The sequence below is a fragment of the Diabrotica virgifera genome, chromosome 10, assembly GCF_917563875.1.
Source record: "Diabrotica virgifera virgifera chromosome 10, PGI_DIABVI_V3a".
NCBI classification, from domain to species: Eukaryota; Metazoa; Arthropoda; class Insecta; order Coleoptera; family Chrysomelidae; genus Diabrotica; species Diabrotica virgifera.
Window position 1 is genome coordinate 70,709,259 of NC_065452.1, and position 23,316 is coordinate 70,732,574.

The following is a 23,316-nucleotide window of genomic DNA, read 5'->3' on the forward strand; positions in this document are numbered from 1 at the left end:
TAACTTTATTTTTTTAGGTCAATAATATATACTGACATTGTAAGAAACCTTAAACAATATCGAATTTTTAAAATACATAATATTTTGGTTATATTTTTAAGTCGTTTTGATTAAGTCAAACGGTTTGCATTTTCTCAACCTTTAAAGTGTCCAGAAGGCAAGTTTTCAAACGGCGACAGTTCAAGGACAATTGAAATTACTTGTAAGACAAAAAAATGTAATTATAGATAGGGTAATCCATTTAAAAAAATGCAATTAAAAACGGTTTTTATGTACCAGTAGTTTTCGCTTTTTTGTCTAATAAAAATACTGACACTTATTTCAATTCTTTTCGCATAATCGAGGAAAAATGTAGGTCGTTAAATTTAAAATTAATACAAAAAATATCATAATAGATTTTGAAAAGGGATTCACAATGCTGTGAAAGCATTGTGGCCTGAATAAAAAATAACTGGTTGTCGATTGTAATGTGTCAAGCTTGGTATCGCAAAATCCAAAGCTTAGGTTCAGTTTCTGAATATAATGACAAAAATTCCGATACTGGGAAATTTTTAAAATTATTTTTTGGATTAATTTTTTACAATCAACGAAAGTTGGAAGTTGAATTATTTGTGAAAATCCCGGATGACAAACGCGTAAAAAATTTTACCGATTTCATAGTTGAAAACTATTTGGAAGAATCTAGGTTTTCCCCAGAAAGGGCCAGTACTACAATTATTAGTATGTGCCGCACTTGAAATGCATGCGCATTATTTCAGTGTGTTTTAAGTTCTAGTTTTTACTACCCACATCCGAATATTTTCAACTTTTTAAATGTCATAATGGGTATTCAATCCAAAAATATGTGAAAATAAAAAATGCGAATAACTCGTGTTACGAGAGCAACGTAGTTTAAATAAAATTAAAGAACTGCAAGATAACAAATTACAGAATTATTTAAGCGTTTATAACTCCCCATTAGGTTTAGTTATTATGTTATAGTATTATAGGTCTATAAAAAGGTAAGGTAAATATGTACGTATTTACTAAAAAGTATGTTTTAGTTAGTTTATAAAAAAAGTTAATTATATTAAATAATGATTAAATAGAGTAAAAATATTTGATTTTTGTGTTCTCTTAAAAAAATTTAATTTATGTTCTTAAATTTGACCCTCCTAGGATAAATACTACACTGTTCGAGTGAAAGGAGCAGATCATTATCTGTTAACAACTATAAACCGTTTATCCCTTTTCGTAAAATCCGTGAATTGAAGGTCCCCGACCATTTGTGGCACCTTTAAGAAGCTCTTTTTCTTTAACATTTTATTAAAATACAGGGGCAATAAACAATAATCCAGACTCAAGACGTGGTCTGAAGGCAGGCGGCAGGTATCGACAGCATGCAAAACACAACGTGACACAACCGAAGGCCGGCAATTGCAACAAGGGTTGTAAATGCAGGTTTTTTCTACTGATAAACATTACCATTATAAAAATATACTCTAATCTCTTTATATAGAGAGAAATAATTAGGTCATTAGGTGAATGTATATTGTTAAAATTGGTATCCGTTTGAAACTACATTCTACATTCTGTTAAAATTTTAAAGCAAAAAATATAGTTTTATTCTTCACATCTTTATTTATTTCAATGTATATTTTATTCGAAATTGTTTGGTTCAAATTATTACTACCAAAAAAGCAAGACCAGCAAGACTCTTGCAGCAAGACCAAGACCAAGAACAAGACCGGCTAGTGCAAGACCAAGAACAAGACTAAGACTGCCTTTTAGCTGCAAGACCAAGACCAAGCTTGCAAGAACAAGATCAAGACCAAGACTAGCCTGGTCTTGGTCTTGTTCTTGTTTTGCTCATCACTAGAAAAGGCTATTCAACTTCCGATCACCTCATCATCATTCTCTTTGCCTTATCCCTATACGGGGTCGGCTTCCCTAATTGCATTTCTCCACACAATTCTATCTTGGGTCATATCAATGTCAATCCCCTTTACCAACATGTCCTACCTTATCGTTTCCCCCCAGGCCTTCTTTGGTCTTTCTCTCCTACTCCTTCCAGGAATCTGCACTTCAGCTATTCTTCGTATTGGGTGATTAACGTCTCGACGTTGAACATGACCAAACTATCTTAACCTATGCTCTCTCATTTCGGCATCAATTGGTGCCACACCTAGACTTCCCCTAATATACTCATTTCTAATTGTATCCTTCTTTGTCACTCCACTCATCCATCTAAGCATTCTCATTTCCGCCACATGCATTCGTTGTTCCTCTTTCTTTTTCACTGCCCAACATTCAGTTCAGTGCATCATAGCCGGTCTTATGGCTGTTTTATAGAATTTTCCCTTCAGCTTCATTGGTCTTATGGCTGTTTTATAGAATTTTCCCTTCAGCTTCATTGGAATTTTTCTGTCACACAACACACCACTCGCTTCCTTCCACTTCATCCATCCAGCCCTAATTCTACTGCATGCATCTCCATCTATTTCTCCATTACTCTGTAATACCGATCCTAGGTACTTAAAACTATTGCTTTTCACAATCATTTCACCATCCAAAGATACCATTTTATTTGTAGTAACTCCATCTTTAAATGAACATTCCAAATACTCTGTTTTTGTCCTACTAAGTTTTAAACCTTTTTCCTCCAGAGCTTGCCTCCACTGTTCCAGTTTTTGTTCTAAGTCTCTTTCGCTATTTCCTACTAACACGACATCATCAGCATACATTAAGCACCATGGAATGTTACCCTGTAGTTTCGCTGTTATCTGGTCCAAAACTAATGAGAATAAATACGGACTGAGCACAGAGCCTTGGTGCAATCCTACTTTCACATGAAATTTATCAGTCTCTCCCACACCTGTTCTAACACTAGTCGTTACTCCCTCATACATATCCCTCACAATCTTTACATATTCACCAGGGACTCCTTTCGTATTGAGTGCCCACCACAGAATCTCTCGAGAAGAAAACTTTCTCTTCACCTGTTAACCACAAAAATATTAATAGAAAAATGTAATGAATACAAGTTTCTAGTTTTTATAGCATTTGTAGACTACGAAAAAGCTTTCGACACTATAGAACACACGGCCGTAATAAACGCAATGCAAAATTGTAGAGTAGACAGCAGATATATCAACTTATTAAAAGAAACTATGAACTAAGCTACAGCTACATACTACCTAAATGAAAATGAATACACGAACCTTGTACCATTAAACAGGGGAGTCAAACAGGGAGACACTCTATCACCCAAACTGTTCACCTTAGTTTTGGAGGCCGTGTTTAAAAATCTAAATTGGAAATATAAGGGAATAAACATCAATGGCCGCTACCTCAGTAATCTACGATTTGCGGATGACATAATCCTGATAGCTACTGACCTACAAGAACTGCAAACTATGCTTTCAGAACTACACACAGAATCTTCTAAAATAGGACTGAAAATGAATTTAAACAAAACAAAAGTCATGCACTCCAAGGAAGCCGTGACAATAATAAACGACAAAGTTATAGAAAAAGTTGAAGAATATATATACTTAGGACAAAAATTAATACTAAATAGGGAAATTCAAACGGAAGAAATAAAAAGAAGAAGAAAGTTAGCATGGGCAGCATTCGGCAAATTGAACTATATACTCAGAAATCAGCAAATTCAACTACATCTTAGATCTAAAGTTTTTGATGCATGCATTATTCCGATATTAACATATGGGGCACAAACATGGGCAATCACAAAAAAGAATATGAACACACTCAGAGTCACTCAACACGCGATGGAAAGAGCAATGCTTGGCATATCACTTAAGGACAGGAAAACAAACACATGGATAAGACAGAAAACCAAAGTCACCGATGTGGTACAAAAATCATTAAAATTGAAATGGGAATACGCTGAACATGTAGCTAGGAGCGATCTAAACAAATGGCACAGAACAATTCTAACCTGGAGACCATACCAACACAAAAGACCTAGAGGCAGACCTCCTATGAGATGGACAGATGATCTGAAACGAATTGCCGGGAAAAATTGGCTACAAGTAGCGTACAACAAAAACAATGGAAAGGAATACTTGAAGAGGCTTATGTTCAGATGTGAACGTGAATAGCTAGACGAAAAAGGCGAAAAACAACGGTGTAACCAGGATGATCCTAAGAAGGTTACAACTACCGGATGGTCTCTGGGGGTATGGAATAGTAATGATGTTAAGCGTATAGAGCTCAAAGTACACCAATTGGGGGGGGGGGCGATTACAACTCACAAAACCCCACCACCTGGTTACGCCTATGGCGAAAAATAGTACTTCAGTCTGCATTCATTATTTGTAAGCAAACACTCAAAAATTATTGTACTTTTTAAAAAGATGAAAATTTAAGATCTTACAAAAAAGAATTATACCAAAAAATTCCGTCCAAATATTTATTGACAAAGCACCTCTAAGTACAACCATTTGAAACCGACCTTTTTTTTCTCAAACGATATAAATAAATAGAATTGTTTAAAAACTACTTGATCGATCGGGCCCATCTTTTGCACATGTCATATAGTAACTACATAAATACTCACATTGTGGAATGTGCTTTAAGTATTTATTTTAATAATTATAAACAATAACTTTTATACAAACAGATGAAATAGAGAATGTGGAAAAATCCCCTTACGAACAATTCACACATCCACCATTTCGGGCTGGGAAAAAATTTTTTGAATAGAATCAAAGATCCAAATACCAGCTCTTAGAAATGTGTTTCGCCCTCTTCAACCTCTCTGGGCTCATCAGTAAAGATGAGAGGTTGAATATCTTTAGACACATTCCAATCAAAAAACAACATTCGAGACCTAGACATAGCAGGAGCGTAAATCTACGGCAAATCTGACAATGACAGTCTCAAGTTTTAATTCCCTAATTACTTAAAGTAAGTAAAATATATGTTTAAAAACAAAAGATGTAGATCTTTGAAACACACTCAGTGATCAAAAGATCCAAGGTTAATGGTTTAACTGATGAGCCCAGAGAGGTTGAAGAGGGCGAAACACATTTCTAAGAACTGGTGTTTGGATCTTTGATTCTATTAAAAAAATTTTTTCCCAGCCAGAAATGGTGGATGTGTGAATTGTTCGTAAGGGGATTTTTCCACATTCTCTATTACATCTGTTTGATTTCGTACAAGTGGTCGTTAAACCATTAACCTTGGATCTTTTGATCACTGAGTGTGTTTCAAAGATCTACATCTTTTGTTTTTAAACTTTTATACACTTGTGTTTATACACTATTTTAATTTAAAGTCTTATTTTAAAGCGACAGTATTTTCAAGAATGTTGTCTGGTGAACGTTTTCATCTACAATGCGTAGTTTTTTTCATGATATTGAATAAATGAAAAAAATAACTTTTTTTGCTTAAATGTTAACAAAAAAATAACGCAGTAAAAATTTCGATACCCACGAGACGGTACGCTTTTTCTATTGACTTCCTCCAGATATTCCAGTTGAAAAATAAGCTTTCAGTAATTTTTTGATTTTTAAATGCTTCTTTTCCTGGATATAAGTCTGAACGGGTAACAGATAAAATCATGACATGGTAGAAGCATTCGAAGACGACCTGGTAAATGATAACGGCAACAGACTAATCGAAATATGCCAGCAAAATTCACGTTAACATTACAAACATAAGAAAATCTATAAGTAGATATATACAGGGTGTTTCATTGGGAAACGGAAATGCTTGAATAATAAATAGAGGGAGCAGTTCTAGATATACTACATTTGGACGGCCTTAGTGCAAAAGGTAACAAGTCAAATTTCCTGGTTTTGAGGAAACGAAAAAAAAAAACGGTTTTTGGGTTTTTTTCGAATAACTTTTTAAATTTTTCAGAAAACAATACAAAATAGTGGTTTTTATTGAACTTTAAAAAATTTTATAGCTGGACTTTTAATTTAATTAAATTTTTCGACTCGTTACAAAATGCACAATATTTTCCTTACTTGTTACCATTGACACAGACTTACTCAGGCACTATTTCTTTTTTTCAGCAACTTTAAGGCACAAAAATACTAAATTTATTATAAAATGACTTTATGTACTTTTACTGATTGGAAACAAGTCAACCAGGCAGTGATTATGGTGATAAATTCAAATACTGCCCTGAAGGTAACAAGTCCACTTATTTCCTTTTGTACAAATTAAATTTTTCATATTTAACTTGTTACATTCTACACGTAAAAAAAATGTAGCCTTTCAGTGGTAGTGGACTTGTTTCTTTTTGCACAGAGCTAGACATTGGTAAAACAATGAATATCACATGATAAAAAAATCCGAAAAATGACTTGTTACCTTTTGCATTGAGGCCGTCCATTTATGCCCTAAGGATTTTTATAACCGATATAATTTATTAAGGATTACGGGGTGTTTTATTGATTTTGCCCATATCTTTGTGGACCCATAAATTTAAAACCACCTTGCATATTTTTTTGATATTTGGTATACATATGTCTCATTTAGAACCCAAACCATCCAATTACTAATCACAAGAAAAATCCAGGTCCGGCTTAAAAAAATTATAAATTCATTGTGACTTTGAAATACCCTGTAAATGTTTGACACCCTGTATATTGAAATTTTCAAAATCTGCTTGCTTATTTGAAAACAGCACAAAAACTAGGTTTAAGGGTTCGTTTAATTTTTTTGCGCACACAATTTAATGACTTTAATTTTGAAATTATGTCGAAGTTTTAAGGAACTCTAATAACTCCAAATTTCCAAAATTTTCTCTGAAAATTTTGGAAATTAATGTCATTAAATTGTCTGCGTAAAAAATTGAAGCGAGCGACTTTAGTTTTTGTGCTTTCGTCAAATGTGCAAATGTATTTTGAAAATTTCAATATACATGGTGTTGTTTCAAGGTCACAATTGAAGGGGTTAGAAGTAAAAGGATTTAAGTGCATTTTTTAAACATATACTCAAAGTACAGATTCGCATACTTAAATGGTATTATAAGTTGCTGGTAAAACGATTCAAGCACATTTCGCCCTACAGTCAGTCGCCATCTATTGCCATTAAATTTAATTTAACGAAAACAAATGCAGTTTGCATTAGTAGTAAACGGGTTTACAGTCGGAAAAATGAAAGAATACCCATGAACGATCACATCAATCACTTATTTTGTATTTGCTATCTTTTTCTATAACAAACGTTTGTCATTTATAGAAAAAGACAGCAAATACAAAATAAGTGATTGATGTGATCGTTCAAGGGTATTCTTTCATTTTTCCGACTGTACGTGCGCTTGAATCATTTTACCATAAAACTATTTTTAGGATTTTGTAAAATCACATGTTAATACAGGATTAATTTCAAGTAAATAAATATTAGATTTGTGTCGAATTTTGAAGACTAATTAAGTATTATGAAATGTGACAGTTGTAGTTACTCTGTGGATAACACCTGGGATAAAAATGATTAGTAATAGTTAACATCTGCACTTGAACCGTTTTACCACTAACATTTATCAACACCATGTACCGATTCAAGTGCATTTTTTTAATAATTGAAAAAAGGAAGGATGTAGTAAGAGTAATAATATACTCTTCTATTTTTATTATTTTATAGAACATTAGACATATTTTAGTTTAATGAATTCTAGAATTTATAAAACTCAAATAACTTTCAAGCTGCTTATCTCAGAACTATAAAAACTACACTTAAATCGTTTTACGTCTGACCCCCTCAATTACTTTATATTTCTTTGTTAATCTGGACATGGATTTTTCTTGTGATTAGTAAGTAGGTCGTTCCAATGTAGTAAATAATTATTGATTAATTTTAAAATGAGTATTTTTCATTAACTTTAATAATTTATTATTAAAAGTACTTAAACCCCTGCTTTTTAATCTCAGAGTTCTTAAAAATTTTCAAAATTTTATGTGTACCATATATAAAAAAAATATACAAGGTGGTTCTAAAGTTATGGGTCCAGAAAGAAATTGGTAAAATCGATAAAACATCATTTAAATCGGTTATAAAAACCGTTAGAGCTAATAAATGTGGTATATCTAGAACCTCCTCAGTGACCTGTATTCACCATTCAAGTATTTCCGTTTCCAAATGAAACACCCTGCATAATATTATAATATAACGTATTTTAAGAATGATAATGTTCAAGAAGTTACAGAAAAAAGACAAAGAATTAACAGATATCGACGGACTACACTACAATATTCAAAGCTTGGAAAATCAAAGCACACAATTCTTAGAAGAAAAACGAATCAAGCTCTCTTTAATGAATATGAGCGTGTCAAATAACCTGTACAAAACAATAATCAAAGAAATACACAAAGCCACACAAGAAGCTTTAGGTACTACAACCAAGAAACAAATTGTCAGAAAAAACTAGTGGAATGAACATCTAGAAGAAATGGAAAATCAGAAAGAAGAAAAATATAGATGTCTAAGTGATAAAACACGAGAATGTCAACAGAAATATAAACAAGTACCGGTTAACTAAGAAAAAAGTAATAAAGGCAAATATCCAAAGTTGGGAAGACATATGCCAGGAGCTGGACACATATACAGCGTGAATTTTTAGTGCGGGATCGGTCGATAACTCCATTATGGTATAAAATATCGAGAAAAGTTATTAAAAAAAAATGTAGGCAATGATATTCTCCACGCTTGGAAAATATGTCAATTTCTACAGGGTGATCAGTAACTGCGTGGTATATCAAACATATAATTTTTTAAATGGGACACCCTATATATTTTTTCATATTTATATTCCCCTCATAATTCTTGTTCATATAATATATGGTTTTGCATTACTAGAGTATTTAACAAGTTATGACCATTTTTATTTCGAAATCACTATGAGATTAACACCCTGTATATAAAGAAGTAATTCGTAGACAATAATTTGTTTTATGTAATAAGATAAACAATATACTGTAGTTTTTAAATTAAGTCAAATTCACATCATTGACGAATATTTGTATACAGGGTGAACTACAAAACCAAATTACGATTTTCTCTATTTTTTTAAATGGATCACCCTATATTTTATTTTTCAACATTATTGTATTTAATATACTCTTTCATTTTTATATAGCATTCCCTATATCTAAACTGATTACTTTCCGAGATATTTTTAGTTTTCTTCCAATTTCGGGAATACATTCAATTTTTCTAGTAGAAATAAGTTAGTATTGAGTGATAATTAAACAAAATTATTTTTATTAGATGAATAACTAACACAAAATATAAACCATAGCAATATGCAGTGAATATACCAATAAATGTGATATTAAGAAATTATCATATTTCCCTAATATTCAAGAATCGTAAAATTCCTACAAAAAAAATTTGTATTGTATATAATAATATAACAAGATTATTTTTATTCAATAAATAACTTACATGAAACATAAATCAAAACAATATACAACTGATGTAACAGTTTTTAGATTGGTATATCAACAGCATTCTAATCCAAGAATTTTTTAGTAGAACATTAATTTTTCTAAGCACTTTTAAACTACAAAACACAATTACGATTTTCTCAAATTTTTTTTTAATAGATCACCCTATATTTTATTTTTTTTAAATATTGTATTTATGATACTCTTTCATTTTTATATAGCATCTCCTATACCTAAACTTATTAGTTTCTGAGATATTTTTAGTTTTCTTCATTTGCCGGGAATACATTAAATTCTAATAAATATAAATAACTTAACAAATAAGTATTATGTAATAATATAACAAATATTTTCATTCAATAAATAACTAACAAAAAAATAATAAACCATAACAAAATTTAATGAATGTACCAATTAATGTGATGTTAAGGATATAAGTCGTAAAGTAAATGTTGAAAATGACCACTTTCAACGTCTATGCAATTTTGTAACCGATATTCAAATGACCGAGCCACATTTCTAACATTTTTGTAAGTCAATATTATTAAAAGCTTCTTTTATTCTATTTTTCATATCATCAAGTGTTGTTGGATGCTTCTGGTATACAAGGTTTTTTATATAGCCCCACTTGAAAAAAATCAATTTTGGAAGAACTGGAGCACCGTCGTATAAAAACCTGAACCGTCAAAAAATGTGGACCAATCACATAATCTCTAACAATATCACCTTAAACATTTATAGATCACCTAGTTTGAGTGTTAACAAAGTAGGGATTTCTTGATGCATATTAATGAAATTTAATATGAAAATTATATTATTAATAACTGCGGGTCACAATCTGCAATTAGGAATGTGTTACTAAAAACTTCTTGGCTTAGAATGCTGTTGATATAATAATCTAAAAACTATTAAATTAGTTGTATATTGTTTTGATTTATGTTTTGTGTGAGTTGTTTATTAAATAAAAATAATCTTGTAATATTATTATACACAAGATACCTATATTTTTTTTTGTAGGAATTGTATGATTCTTGTATATTAGGGAAATATGATAATTCCTTAATATCACATTTATTGATACATTTATTGCATAGTGCTATGGTTTATATTTTGTGTTAGTTATTTATTGAATAAAAATAATTTTGTTTAATTATCATTCAATACCAACTTATTTCTTCTAGAAAAATTGAATGTATTCCCGAAAGTTGAAGAAAACTAAAAATATCTCCGAAAGTAATAAGTTTAGATATAGGGAATGCTATATAAAAATGAAATAGTATAATAAATACAATATTTTTGAAAAATAAAATATAGGGTAATCTATTTAAAAAAATAGAGAAAATCGTAATTTGGTTTTGTAGTTCACCCTGTATACAAACATTCGTCAATGATTTCAATTGGAGTTAAATTAAAAACTACAGTATATTGTTTATCTTACTACATAAAACAAATTATTGTCTATGAATTACTTCTTTATATACAGGGTGTTAATCTCATAGGGATTTCGAAATAAAAATGGTCATAACTTGTTAAATACTCTGTATAGTAATGCAAAACCCTATATTATATGAACAAGAATTATGAGGGGAATATAAATATGAAAAAATATATAGGGTGTCCCATTTAAAAAATTATATGTTTGATATACCACGCTGTTATTGATCACCCTGTAGAAATGGACATATTTTCCAAGCGTGCCTACATTTTTTCTAAATAACTTTTTTCGATATTCTATACCGTAATGGAATTATCGACCGATCCCGCACTAAAAAGTCACCCTGTATATGTGAGTGCGAAAATCTCTAGAGAACCCTGAAGATTTATAAAAGTGAGAACCAACAAAAGGAAAGAAGTGATGATAATCCCATGAGCATTAGTAATAGAAAAAAAGCTTTCAAGTGCATAACAATTACCCTTACTAATGGTGGATTTAACGAAAGCAGATGACACAGTACCCATTATTGAGCTTAGAGAAACCATATGGAAATTAACCAAAAAATATAACGCCAAACTATTAATTACTGAAATGGATTTCTGGAGAGGAGCCACAAGAAGATTTCGGTTAGAACACAATACAATAAATGACGATATTAGAAGACAAATGGGAGTACAAAAGAATAAAATAGAAGTGATAGAAAAACAGCAACTTGTATGGTACGGACACGTCAGACAAATGGAAGAAAGCAGAATCCCCAAAAAATATTAGACTGGACCTTCACAGAGAAACGGAAACAAGGAAGATCTGCAACCAACTGGATGAAGGGCATCGCTTAGGCGATGTCTGACAGAAATCTTAGGGAAAAAGACCTAGAAATAGAAATGAGTGGCCATTAGGAACGGAAAGACGTATTACGCTATATTTTAACAGTTTTAATGTGTAAGTATTTTTCTCAATATATTTTATTACTTACATACTTGCAATTTTGTTTATTAAAAAGATTCAGAGTGATCTTGCTGAACACCATTTTATGAATAAAAGGACAAATCTCGGCTGGATCTGAATTCACACTTCTTAGTATTTCACAAATCTTTAAATTTCGTTAATATCCAACTCTTATATCACACTACTGCTCTTAGATAACTTTTGTTAACTCGATAACTAGAATATCTTACACTAATAGGCGAAGCAATAAAGCACTAAAATCGGCCTTACCTCAAAAAAAAAAAACGACAAGACGGATCTTAATAATTCTTTTTGCATTCGATTCGTGAATGCGCCAGGAAACTTTGTGACCCCGAGCCATGATATAATATTGAAAAACTGCATACAAAAAATGCATTCTTAAAGTGCATCTCAAACAGACAATAAAAAAAATTCAGAACTCGTCAATTATCGGCGGAAATGAGTTCAATTTTGTTACTCTGGAGTTTTTGGGGTTGCTGAAAACTAATATGACGTCGTAAGTGATCTCCGGAGTACCTGCCCAGGGTACCTGCTGTTTACCTCGTCATTAAAATTCATTAAAAAATTAGTCAAAAATCATTACTCGGGGGTTTTTAGGGTCACTAACGACGAATATGACATCGGAAGTGATCTCCGGAATATCTAGTACCCCGGGTACCTCGTCTTCTGGAGTTTTCGGCAAATTCATTAAAAAATTGGTCAAAAATCATTATTCGGGGGTTTTGGGTCGCTGACGACGAATATGACATCGGAAGTGATCTACGGAATACCTGGTACCCAGGGTACCTACTGTTTACCTCGTTTTCTGGAGTTTTGGCAAATTCATTAAAAAATTAGTCAAAATTCATTACCCGAGGGTTTTTGGGGTATCTGGCGACGAATATGACATCGGAAGTGATCTCCGGAGTACCTGATGCCCAGAGTACCTACTGTTTACCTCGTCTTCCGAAGTTTTCAGCAAATTCATTAAAAAATAGTTAAAAATCATTAGTCACGAGATAAACAGTAGGTACCCTGGACACCACGTACTCCGGAGATCACTTCCGATGTCACATTCGTCGTCAGCGACCCCAAAAACCCCCTGAGTAATGATTTTTGACCAATTTTTTAATGAATTTGCCGAAAACTCCCGAAGACGAGGTAAACAGTAGGTATCCTGGGCACCAGGTATTCCTGAGATCATTTCCGATGTCATATTCGTCGTTAGCGACCCCAAAAACACCCCGAGTAATGATTTTTGACTAGTTTTTTAATAAATTTTTTGCCGAAAACTCCACAAGACGAGGTAAACAGTAGGTACCCTGGGCACCAGGTACTCCGGAGATCACTTACAACGTCATATTCGTTTTCAGCTACCCCAAAAACCCCAGAGCGCAGTATAAAGAGGGACAGTAGAACCACTTTCCGAAAAATTGGAAGTAAAATCTTTGGTCGCGCATGGCGACCGCGCAATGTTCCCAGTCGCTTTTTGCCCCACTCTCGCATTGCTAGTCGCATAGAAACGTACGGGTTTTAACAGGGAAAACCCGCATCCACTACTGGTGAATTACCAATTGTGTACTGCCGGTATTACTTCTTGAGATCTAAGTGCCAACATGGAAGAGGTTTTACTGTCCCTGTTTATACTGAGCCCAGAGTAACAAAATTGAACTCATTTCCGCCGATAATTGACAAGCTCTGAATTTTTTTATTGTCTGTTTGAGATGCACTTTAAGAATGCATTTTTTGTATGCAGTTTTTCAATATTATATTATGGCTCGGGGTCACAAACTTTCCTGGCTCATTCACGAATCGAATGCAAAAAGAATTATTAAGATCCGTCTTGTCCTTTTTTTTTTCGGAGGTTCAGTGCTTTATTGCTTCGACTATAAACACAAAATGTACTTACTTCCTATTTAGTTTTGACGTGACATATCTAACCACAAAATAAATGTATTATCTCTATTAACGTTAAGAAATAATTGAATGTAGGTATTTATATTAGTATTTTATTTATGATTATTTTATTTTATGGCGATCTAGTTATACAGGGTGATTGATTAGTGTGATAAATCTCAGTAGATCCGCTATAGTAATAGATATCAATAATAGTTAATAACAAAAATTGTAGCCAACTTTGAGCTTCACATAACAAAATTAGTTAGAATATTACAGGGTGTTCGATAACGCAGACAAAACTTTTATTTTTTTAAATAGAACACCCTGTATTTTATTTTAAATTCGAAATCCTGTTAACTTCTCCATTACAAAAATACAGGGTGCCCAGAAACTTTACCGCCAAACGAAGACAGGAGATTCCTCAGATAATTTTAAGATATTTTAACCCAATTCACCTAGTCCTAAAATGCTTCCTAAGTGAGCTAGAGCTCTTTGAAGATGGCGTCCTATAATTAGTTTTTCTGAAATAACTCCAGAACGCTTCTATTGAGATAAACAAAAATCGGTACACATATTTATCTTCCAGAGATGAATCGATTTCATGCATTGCGAATTTCTAGTACCCGTCATAGGCGTCCGTTTTGGGTAGGGCAAGTTATTTTATCGCATAACATTTTTATCTTTAATTTTTAAGGATTTTTGACTCTTAATTATTAAATTATGAGGTATTTTACAACTAAAACGTACTCTTGTTTTAAATAGGATACACCGATTTCTAGAAAAATCAATTTGAAAATTTTTGTTTTTTTGAATTTTCAAAAAAAAAACTATTTAGAAATCTGAAAACTGGTACGTTTATTTATATTTCAGAGATTAATCGATTTCATTAATTGCGAATTTTTAGTAAGGGTCATATGCGTCCGTTTTGGGTAGGTCAACGGTTATTTTATCGCATAACATTTTTGTCTTTAATTTTTAAGCATTTTTGACTCTAGATTATTAAGTTATGAGGTATTCTAGTACAGCGGTTCTCAAACTGTTTTAGTCGCGGCACCCTTGTAGGGCTAAAAATATTTCGAGGCACACCAACCCTTAAAGCGATTTGGGAAACGACAAAAAAGGAAAAAAATACAATTCTGAGGCTCATTTGATTTCAGTATAAACTTTATTTTAGATCAATAAAATACAGTACATTTGATATTCAAATATCCTTACTTAATGTGATGAATGAAACTGTTTCGATGATGTTTTCATTATACCTGTCCTTTTTAATTATGGGAATCTTTGTAAGTTTGACCCTCAAATCCCTTGATGCTTGAAGTTTGCTTCTGTATTTGTTTTTAATGTAAGCATATGCGGAGAAAGAAGACTCACAGAGCTAAGTCGATGTGAAACACACAAGTTTTTTCACTGCAATCTTGCCAACAACATTATTTTCTGAATATACCTGCATCTAGAACTCTTCTTGGCTTCCTTCATGGTATTTGAGTTTTAAACTGCTATCTTCGCTGATTTCAAGTAGATTTTGAAAAACTTATTTGTCATTCCGACAGGTTTATTTTTTGGGTCGCACGAAAACGGGTCCATCATCCAGCTATATAAGTCATCTGAGTCAATGTCAAGAAAATAGTTTAAAATATTTTCTTCCAAACCTTGCAAATGAGGAATAACAATTTCAAAGAAGTTCGTTTGAGGATTGATTTCATTTGTTATAACAAATTCCTGTAATCGAGAGAAATTTGTGAGGTTCCTCTTTTCAACGCACGCTTTAAAAATGTAACTTTTTCACGCAAGGCTTTGATTTTATCTAATTGTGCTCCTCCTTTGCCTTGAAGCGAAGTGTTGGTTTTATTTATTATTTCGAAGATGTTTGAAAGGTATCCCAATTTTATCAGCCAACTAACATCTTTTAATTCTTGGATGAAAAACTCCTCTGTAGATGTGATAATCAGTGTATCAAGTATATTTAAAAATGAAGCCCATTCAAGACAAGTATATTTAGTTCAAGTAGTCGCCCTAAAATTGTTCCCCTCGATAGCCACCGGACCTATGTGTGGAGCAAAAGATTGAAGTGATCCACACCCATATCTTCAGCGGTGAGCTTTAAAAGGCGTGCTTGAAGCGGACGGCTCTTCACATGGTTAATTATTTTCACAGAACCATCCAATACGTCTTTCAAATCTTGCGGCATCTTTTTAGTTGCCAAAGAATGGCGATGTAAGATACAATGACTGCTGGAGGCATTTTCTGCCACTACCTTTATTCTAGACACCGCCCCTCTAATTTTACCAACCATTGCAGCCGGTCCATAACTGCAAATATCCACACATTTACTCCATTCTATATCATTTTTTCTTATATACTCGTGGATAGCCTTGAAAATTTCTTCACCAGTGGCATACCTTATAAGCTCTTCACACATAAGGAGTTCTTCTTCTATTTTCATCCCGAATGGAAACCTCACAAACACAAGCAGAACAGCAAGTCCAGCAACGTCGTTACTTTCATCAAGCTGTAAACTGAAGAATTCACAAGTTTTTAATCTATTTATAAGATCTTTGTTTACAAAGTCTGAAATAGTGGGAATTCTCTTGCTTATAGTGCTGTTTGACATCTGCACATTATCAATCTTCTTGGTCATATCTGGACCTAACATGCATTGTACGACATCCTTCGCGCAAGGTTTAATCAGTTCCTCGACAATGGTATGGGGTTTTCCAGCTGTTGCAATGTACAAACCAACAATAAATGATGCTTCAGTGGCGTTTTCGTTTTCATTTTTGCAGACTCTTTCCATCATGCATGACCCTGCCTAAAGAGATGAAGCACGACGTTTGAATGTTTCTTCGGCCTTATAGGCTAAACCAGGATGATTACTGTCCAAATGTCTTTTTAATTTAGATGGAACCAAGCACCCATTAGCAACAATTTTGTGACAATTAACGCATTGGCCTTCTGGTGCCTGTTCGTTGCCAACTTGAATAAAGCCATATAAAGTGAGATAGCTAGGATCATACCTTCTTATTTTTCCCCGAATTTCTTTTTGGTAAGGAACCTCTTTTCCACGAATTGAGGGAGAACAATTGGATGAGCTGGACTCGAATGGATCTCGTGGACATTTGCATCTTCTCCATCTCTGCTAGTTGTCACTGAATCAGTTGATTCAGATGCTTCAGTGATTTCACTACATTTCCTTTTCAAAGACCCAGATTTCAGCCAATTTTCCATTATTCTGGAATGAAAAAAATGTCTCACATAAAAGAGAGCAAAACATTGCCAACAATGAAAGGTATTTTCCAACCGTAATAGTGCAAGACATATTTAAAAATAGGATTAAAAGTACATAATATTATACATATTAATTCCAATGAATATAATTACTTACGTCGTCACTTTTCTTCTGCAGTTATATCTAAAACTTCCACTTTGAAATCTAACTCTAATTTTTACAAAATTCACTTATGAGTACAAATATAGTCAACATGTTTCGATTGGACAGTAGCGTAGCGGACCGTTGTTCGACTTTTCTTAAATGTTCCACGCCACCCTTGGCAAATGCTTGAGGCACCCCAGGGTGCCGCGTCACCCACTTTGAGAACCTCTGTTCTAGTATTAAAAGTTACTCTTGCTTTAAGTTGGTAAAAGACACCGTTTTTTTTTGAAAAAATTTTTAATTTTTTTTTCAAATGCAAAAAACGAAAAATTTTCAAATCAATTTTTCTAGAAAACCGCGTGTCCTACTGACTTAAAGCAAGAGTACGTTTTAATACTAGAATACCTCACAATTTAATAATCCAGTGTCAAAAATGCTTAAAAGTTAAAGACAAAAAAGTTATGTGATAAAATAAGCATTGCCTTACCCAAAACGGACGCCTATGATCGATACTAGAAATTCGCAAGGGATGAAATCGATTTATCTCTGGAAGATAAATATACGCACCGATTTTAGTTTTTCTAAATTGAAGCGTTCTGGAGGTATTTAAGAAAAACTAATTACAAGACGCCATTTTCAAAGAGTTCTAGCTCCCTTAGGAAGCATTTTCGGACTAGGTGAATTGAGCTAAATTGTCTTAAAATTATCTGAAGAATCTCCTGTCTTCGTTTGTCGGTAGAGTTTCTGGACACCCTGTATAAAGGTTTGTTATGTTATACAGGGTATTTACAAAGCTATAACCAATTTTATATGAAAAAATCGTAACAAGTTTAATTCCCTGTATAAATAAAAATAAGCACAACAGCAATGGTTTATTGATGCCATATTTTTTTTATTGATTGTTAAAATTTTTAAAAATTGTTGATATTGCTAATTTTCTTTATATCAAATATGGGGTGAGTAAAAACGCAAGTACATTATTTTTTCAGTAATTTTAAATGGAACACCCTGTATTTTATATCACTATCGAAAAGTACCATTACCGTACTTTAAATTTTAGATAACATTCCCTATGTCTAAATTTATTATTTCGAGATATTTTCATTTTTCAGGGCAAATTTTAATTAGGTGTCTAAATTTTTCCAAATTTTAAATAAGCCATGACTGAATTGTCTCAAACTGACATTTTACGATTACTGATTATCAATCCGGTAATAAATGTAAATAAAGAAAAATAATTTATTAGTAATAAATTTTACAAAAAAAAACACAACCACAAAATACAACATTTTTGAAACAATTAAAAACTACCTTTGTATGTAAATGTACCAAATAACGAAAGAAAAATAATTTTTATTAGTAACTAAATTTTAAAAAACAGACAGAAAATACAACATTTTTAAAACGATTAAAAATTACTTTTGTATGTAAATGTAACAATGTAACAAATAAAGAACGAAAAATTTTTCAGTAATAATTTTTACATTACAAATACAACATTTTTGAAAAAATTAAAAGCTAATTTTAATAAAATATTTTAAATATTTAATTACATAGGGTGTTCAAAATATCGTCCTAACACATTTATGCACGCCTAAAAAGGGTCATTGAATGAGTTACTTACACTACAAAGCATTTGTAAATTAACACTTCGAAATACACTTGTTGAAACACTTCGAAATACATCCCTTGTTGTTGGAGGTATTTTATAAACTTCATTCTTAACGTAACTCCAAAAAAATGAGTCCAGTTTATTAAATGCAGGTGCTCTGGGTGGCCACGCTACTGGTCCATTTCTTCTAATTACATCTATCAGGAAACCGACCGTAAAGTTTACTTGGAATCAATGCATTATGGTGAACAGCAGCACCGTCATGCAAAAACCATATTTTTTCACGTAAGTATACGAAGTGGAACGTCTTCCAACAATATGTGCAATTGATTCACCAAACAATTTAAATACATTTCACCATTTAGATTTTCTTTAAAAGTATGGTTCCACGACATAGTTACCAACAATACCTCCCCACACGTGCAGCGACCATCTAGTTTCTAGTTTGACTGTGTGTAACTCTATGTGGTATAGATTAGTTGCGGCATAATAATGAAAGTTATGGCTATTAACTGAATCGTTTTTATGAAACGTAGCTTCATCTACAAATAGTACATTATCGAAGAAATATCTTTGTTGATTGATTTTATTTAAGGCCCATTCACAACATTTTATATTCTCTTTTCAAAATCTTCTTGAATTAATTTCTGGTGCAATTGGATGCGGTAAGGGTGCATTTTTTGCAAGAATTCTTTGCACACAGTAGTAAGTTGGTTCTTTTTCTTTGGAAATATTTCGTATACTTGTATGTGGATGTTCAGTAACTGCCAGCAACATATTTATTTCGTTTTCCTCTTATAGTACTTTTTGTTCGTTTATTTTTTTCATACATAACTGAACCAGTGCGGTTAAACCGATCCTTTAATCTTTCAAAGTTTGCTGTTGTAGGTTGTCGTCTTGCAAGGAACCGTTCATGATAAATTCTTACTGATAATAACGCATTTTTATTGCACTTCCCCAGTATCCAGCTCATATCTATCATTTCATTAACAGTACAATTCATTTTAACACAATACACAAACAGTTTTATTATGATGTGACTCTCAGTTTGCGACAATTCAGTGATGGCTTACTTAAAATTTGAAAAACTTAGACACCTAATTAATAATTTGCTCTGAAAAATGAAAATATCTCAAAAACTAATAAATTTAGACAAGGGAATGTTATATAAAAAATAAAGTACGGTAATGGTACAATTCAATAGTGATATACAATAGTACAGCGTGTTCTATTTAAAATTACTGAGAACATAATGTACTTGCGTTTTGACTCACCCTGTATTTGTAAAGTAAATTAGCAATATCAATGATTTTTGAAAATTTATAAAATAAATAAAAAATATGGCATGAATAGACCATTTCTGTTGTGCTTATTTTTATTTACACAGGGAGTTGCACTTGTTACGAATTTATATTGCTACTATACTACCATATGATTATAAAAAGCATCAAGCAGAGAAAGCTGGAGTATTTCGGACATGTAATGAGAGTTCTCAAATATAGGTTGCTGCAAAATATTATGCAAGGAAAAATAGCAGGCAAAAGCAGTCCAGGACGAAGAAGAACCTCGTGGTTGAAGAACTTGCGAGACTGGGATTGTGTTGATGCAAGCATGCTATTTAGGGTGGCAGTGAATAAAATTAAGATAGCTATGATGGTAACCAACGTTCTGAAGGACATGGTACATGAAGTGATGAAGAAGTCTGCTATATCTAGGGCCTATGGTATACAAGGAAGGTAACAGGGCCAGTGCTACGCTTCAACCGCCTATTATTACCCCCTGGTTTTACCCAAATACTCATTTTTATTCAGACTGAGTCGACCTGGGGCCTATAGACATTTTAAAAATGTGTAGATATTCTCGCCGGCGCTGGGTTTCGAACCGCGGCCTACCTGCACGCTACCGCCTGAGCTATCCGGTAGTGATGTTACTTTCAAGTATTCGTTACTTTGATTACTTTTGTATTTGAGTACCGGTAATCATATCCAGAATCGCATTTCTCAGTACATATTTTGTATTAGTATTAATAGGATACTTTGATTACTATGATTACTCTTGTGTTTGAGTACCGGTAATCATATCGAGAATCTCATTTCTCAGTATTTCGTATAAGTATAAGATCCGATATAACGACCTTCACCGATCTATTTAATGGATAGAAATTAAATGATATGTAATTGTTCTGTCATTGCTGCTCCACAATATCAGTAATCTCGAGTAATCTGTTTGCATTAATTAAGTGCCAAAAACAAACCCTCGAAACTCTAGATGACGTACCTTAGCAGTAACCCTGGGCACCCAGGTGCTTCGGAGGTCGGTTCTGATTGCAAATTCGTGTTCAGTGACCCCAAATACCCCGAAATAAGAAAATCTGGCCCTTAATATACTGATTTTTAACATGTTTATGCATTTTTCGATGCGATTTATACACTTTAAAATATAATAATGCATTTCCACCTATTTTTTAATTGTAGACTTTTTTCCAGATGTCATCCTAATCCTAAATACAATGCAAAAAGTTGCAAGTCTCTATGTACCGACTATATTTAAAAATAGATTTATTCCTGCGTTTTTAGTGTTAAATACCCTGGTCTAATAAAAACAATGCCATACCTACATGTAAAATTAAAGTTGATGATCATAGTCTAGAAATATTATCATTTCTACATATTTTCCGGTCAATCTAAGCTATTTTTTTCTAGACCTGATAAGAATAGTGTTAATTTATTATTAAAATCTAATGTGTTGCATTTTTATTTTCAAAAGAACTAACATATGTGAAATTCTGTGAATTATCTACCTCGACAAATCGTATAGACATCTGTTTCTGGGTGCATGCTTTGTTAAATGATATACTTCCCTCTGTTTCAGCTATTTCTCAGCGCCCTGTAATCTTGTAAAACTCTTCATAGCCTTCGCCCTTCATAGATAAAATTTTAGTTAACTGTACTGATACCGAACACTCGTGGAATACCGGTCCGACTCCGATATCAACCGAGTAGATACAATACTCAAAATCAAAATGAGTTCGAGTAGATACAATACTCGCTCTGATACGATTGGTACGAAGTAACGAATCAAAGTAATCAAAGTAACGATTTACCTCTCTGTATAGTGATCGTTACTTTCGGTATTCGTAAGTAACGAGTACTTTGTAACGAATAGTTACTTTTTCAACATCACTACTATCCGGGCCCTAAAAATAATTGGTTATAACTTTCTAAATACGCTGTATAACATAACAAACCTTTATATTTTTATGATGGAAAAGTTAACAGGTTTTTGAATATAAAATAAAATACAGGGTGTTCAAAGTTCAAAAATATGAAATTGACCTTTGAAAGACCCCATAGTAAATGTAACTTTCCATCTTAAATGCAACTTTTGTACCAAATAGGTATATTTAAAGAAAGAAATCTTCTAGTGTCAAACGGCAATACCTTGTTTCAATTCAATAACTAATGGATGTATTTTGAATAATAGTCAATAAAATAAGAATTGCCATTATCAGATTTTCAACTATTTGAATTCACGTTTGCTTGACTGTTAAATGGCAATCGAAATTTTAAAGAAAAGTAAACTCTAACATGAAGTAAAACCACTTCTATATAATAGGTATAATTTACTAAAATCTTAAAAAATCCCAATGGATTGAATAAAATATGTTCATTCAGAACGTTTTCGGACCTATCAGTCCATCATCAGTGAATCTAAAATTTGTTGCCCGTATCCCGCCACTAGGAGGCACGTACTTTATTCGGGATACCATCATCAGTGAATCTAAAATAGAATAAGTAATCCCACTATTAAAATTTAAAAAATGGTTGAAATTTTGAAAGTTAAAAAATTGTGGTTATGATTACGTACTCATATATGCTTGCTAACTAGCCCCAGAACAAAACAATGGTTGTAATTATAATTAAATCTACATTATAATGTTGTAAAATTTAAAAGGCGAAACGCCGATGTTAATAGATAACCTCTGGGAACATGGTGAAACTCTAAACGAGAACCTTAACCAACCATCTTGGGCCAACGATGTCTGCCAAGTGTCAAAAGTTTGTAAGAAACTACTTGAAGTGATAGTGACAGTACAGGAAGAAGGTAGTCGATTTTCAAAAGTTTTAACAAAAGGTCACGATTCAAACCAATGATATGATAAAGATTTTAATATCTGAAAAAGTCTATCATTTAAATCTATTGTTTCAAAAAAAGAAAAGACAAATGTGCTTTACAAAATTTAGAATTTAAAATTATTTTTATTTAACTGGTGACTACAAAATGAAACTGATTAAATTAATTAAAAAATAAGAATGTGAGCTGATTAGTGATAATGATAAACATAAAGATAAATCAGATGGTGATGAGAGAGAAGAAAAATATTTTATTTTGAATTGGTATACTATTATGTAGAAAAATTAAAATGTAGGCAAACTTTATGTGAACATTGTATTGGTGGTTGTGTATATTAAAGGGAAATTTTTATTTAAATGTGAATGTAAATTGTTAAAATAATAAATTAGAGTTAAGATATAGTCAATCTTATAGTAGGAAATGTGTTAGATTGAAAGGATTGCAATTATTATGTAACATTTTTAACAGTTGAGAAAATTCTTGAGATACTTCTTACTGTATTCTGCAGATC

General features: G+C 32.4%; 1 protein-coding gene across 3 annotated transcripts in view; it reads right to left on the bottom strand.

The window, feature by feature from the left end:
• Window positions 1-23,316, bottom strand: part of LOC114343906 (alpha-1,6-mannosyl-glycoprotein 2-beta-N-acetylglucosaminyltransferase) — a 182,250-nt gene that overhangs the window by 68,503 nt on the left and 90,431 nt on the right. Inside the window, exon 1 of one of the 3 annotated variants that reach the window (XM_028294747.2) lies at window positions 11,816-11,884. The exons of the other annotated variants lie outside the window; for them this stretch is intronic. Within the exon in view, the coding sequence (XP_028150548.1) occupies window positions 11,816-11,869 (54 nt within the window). The 5' untranslated portion in view covers window positions 11,870-11,884. Of the gene's footprint in view, window positions 1-11,815; window positions 11,885-23,316 lie in introns of those variants that run through there. 3 annotated transcript variants of the gene reach the window in all.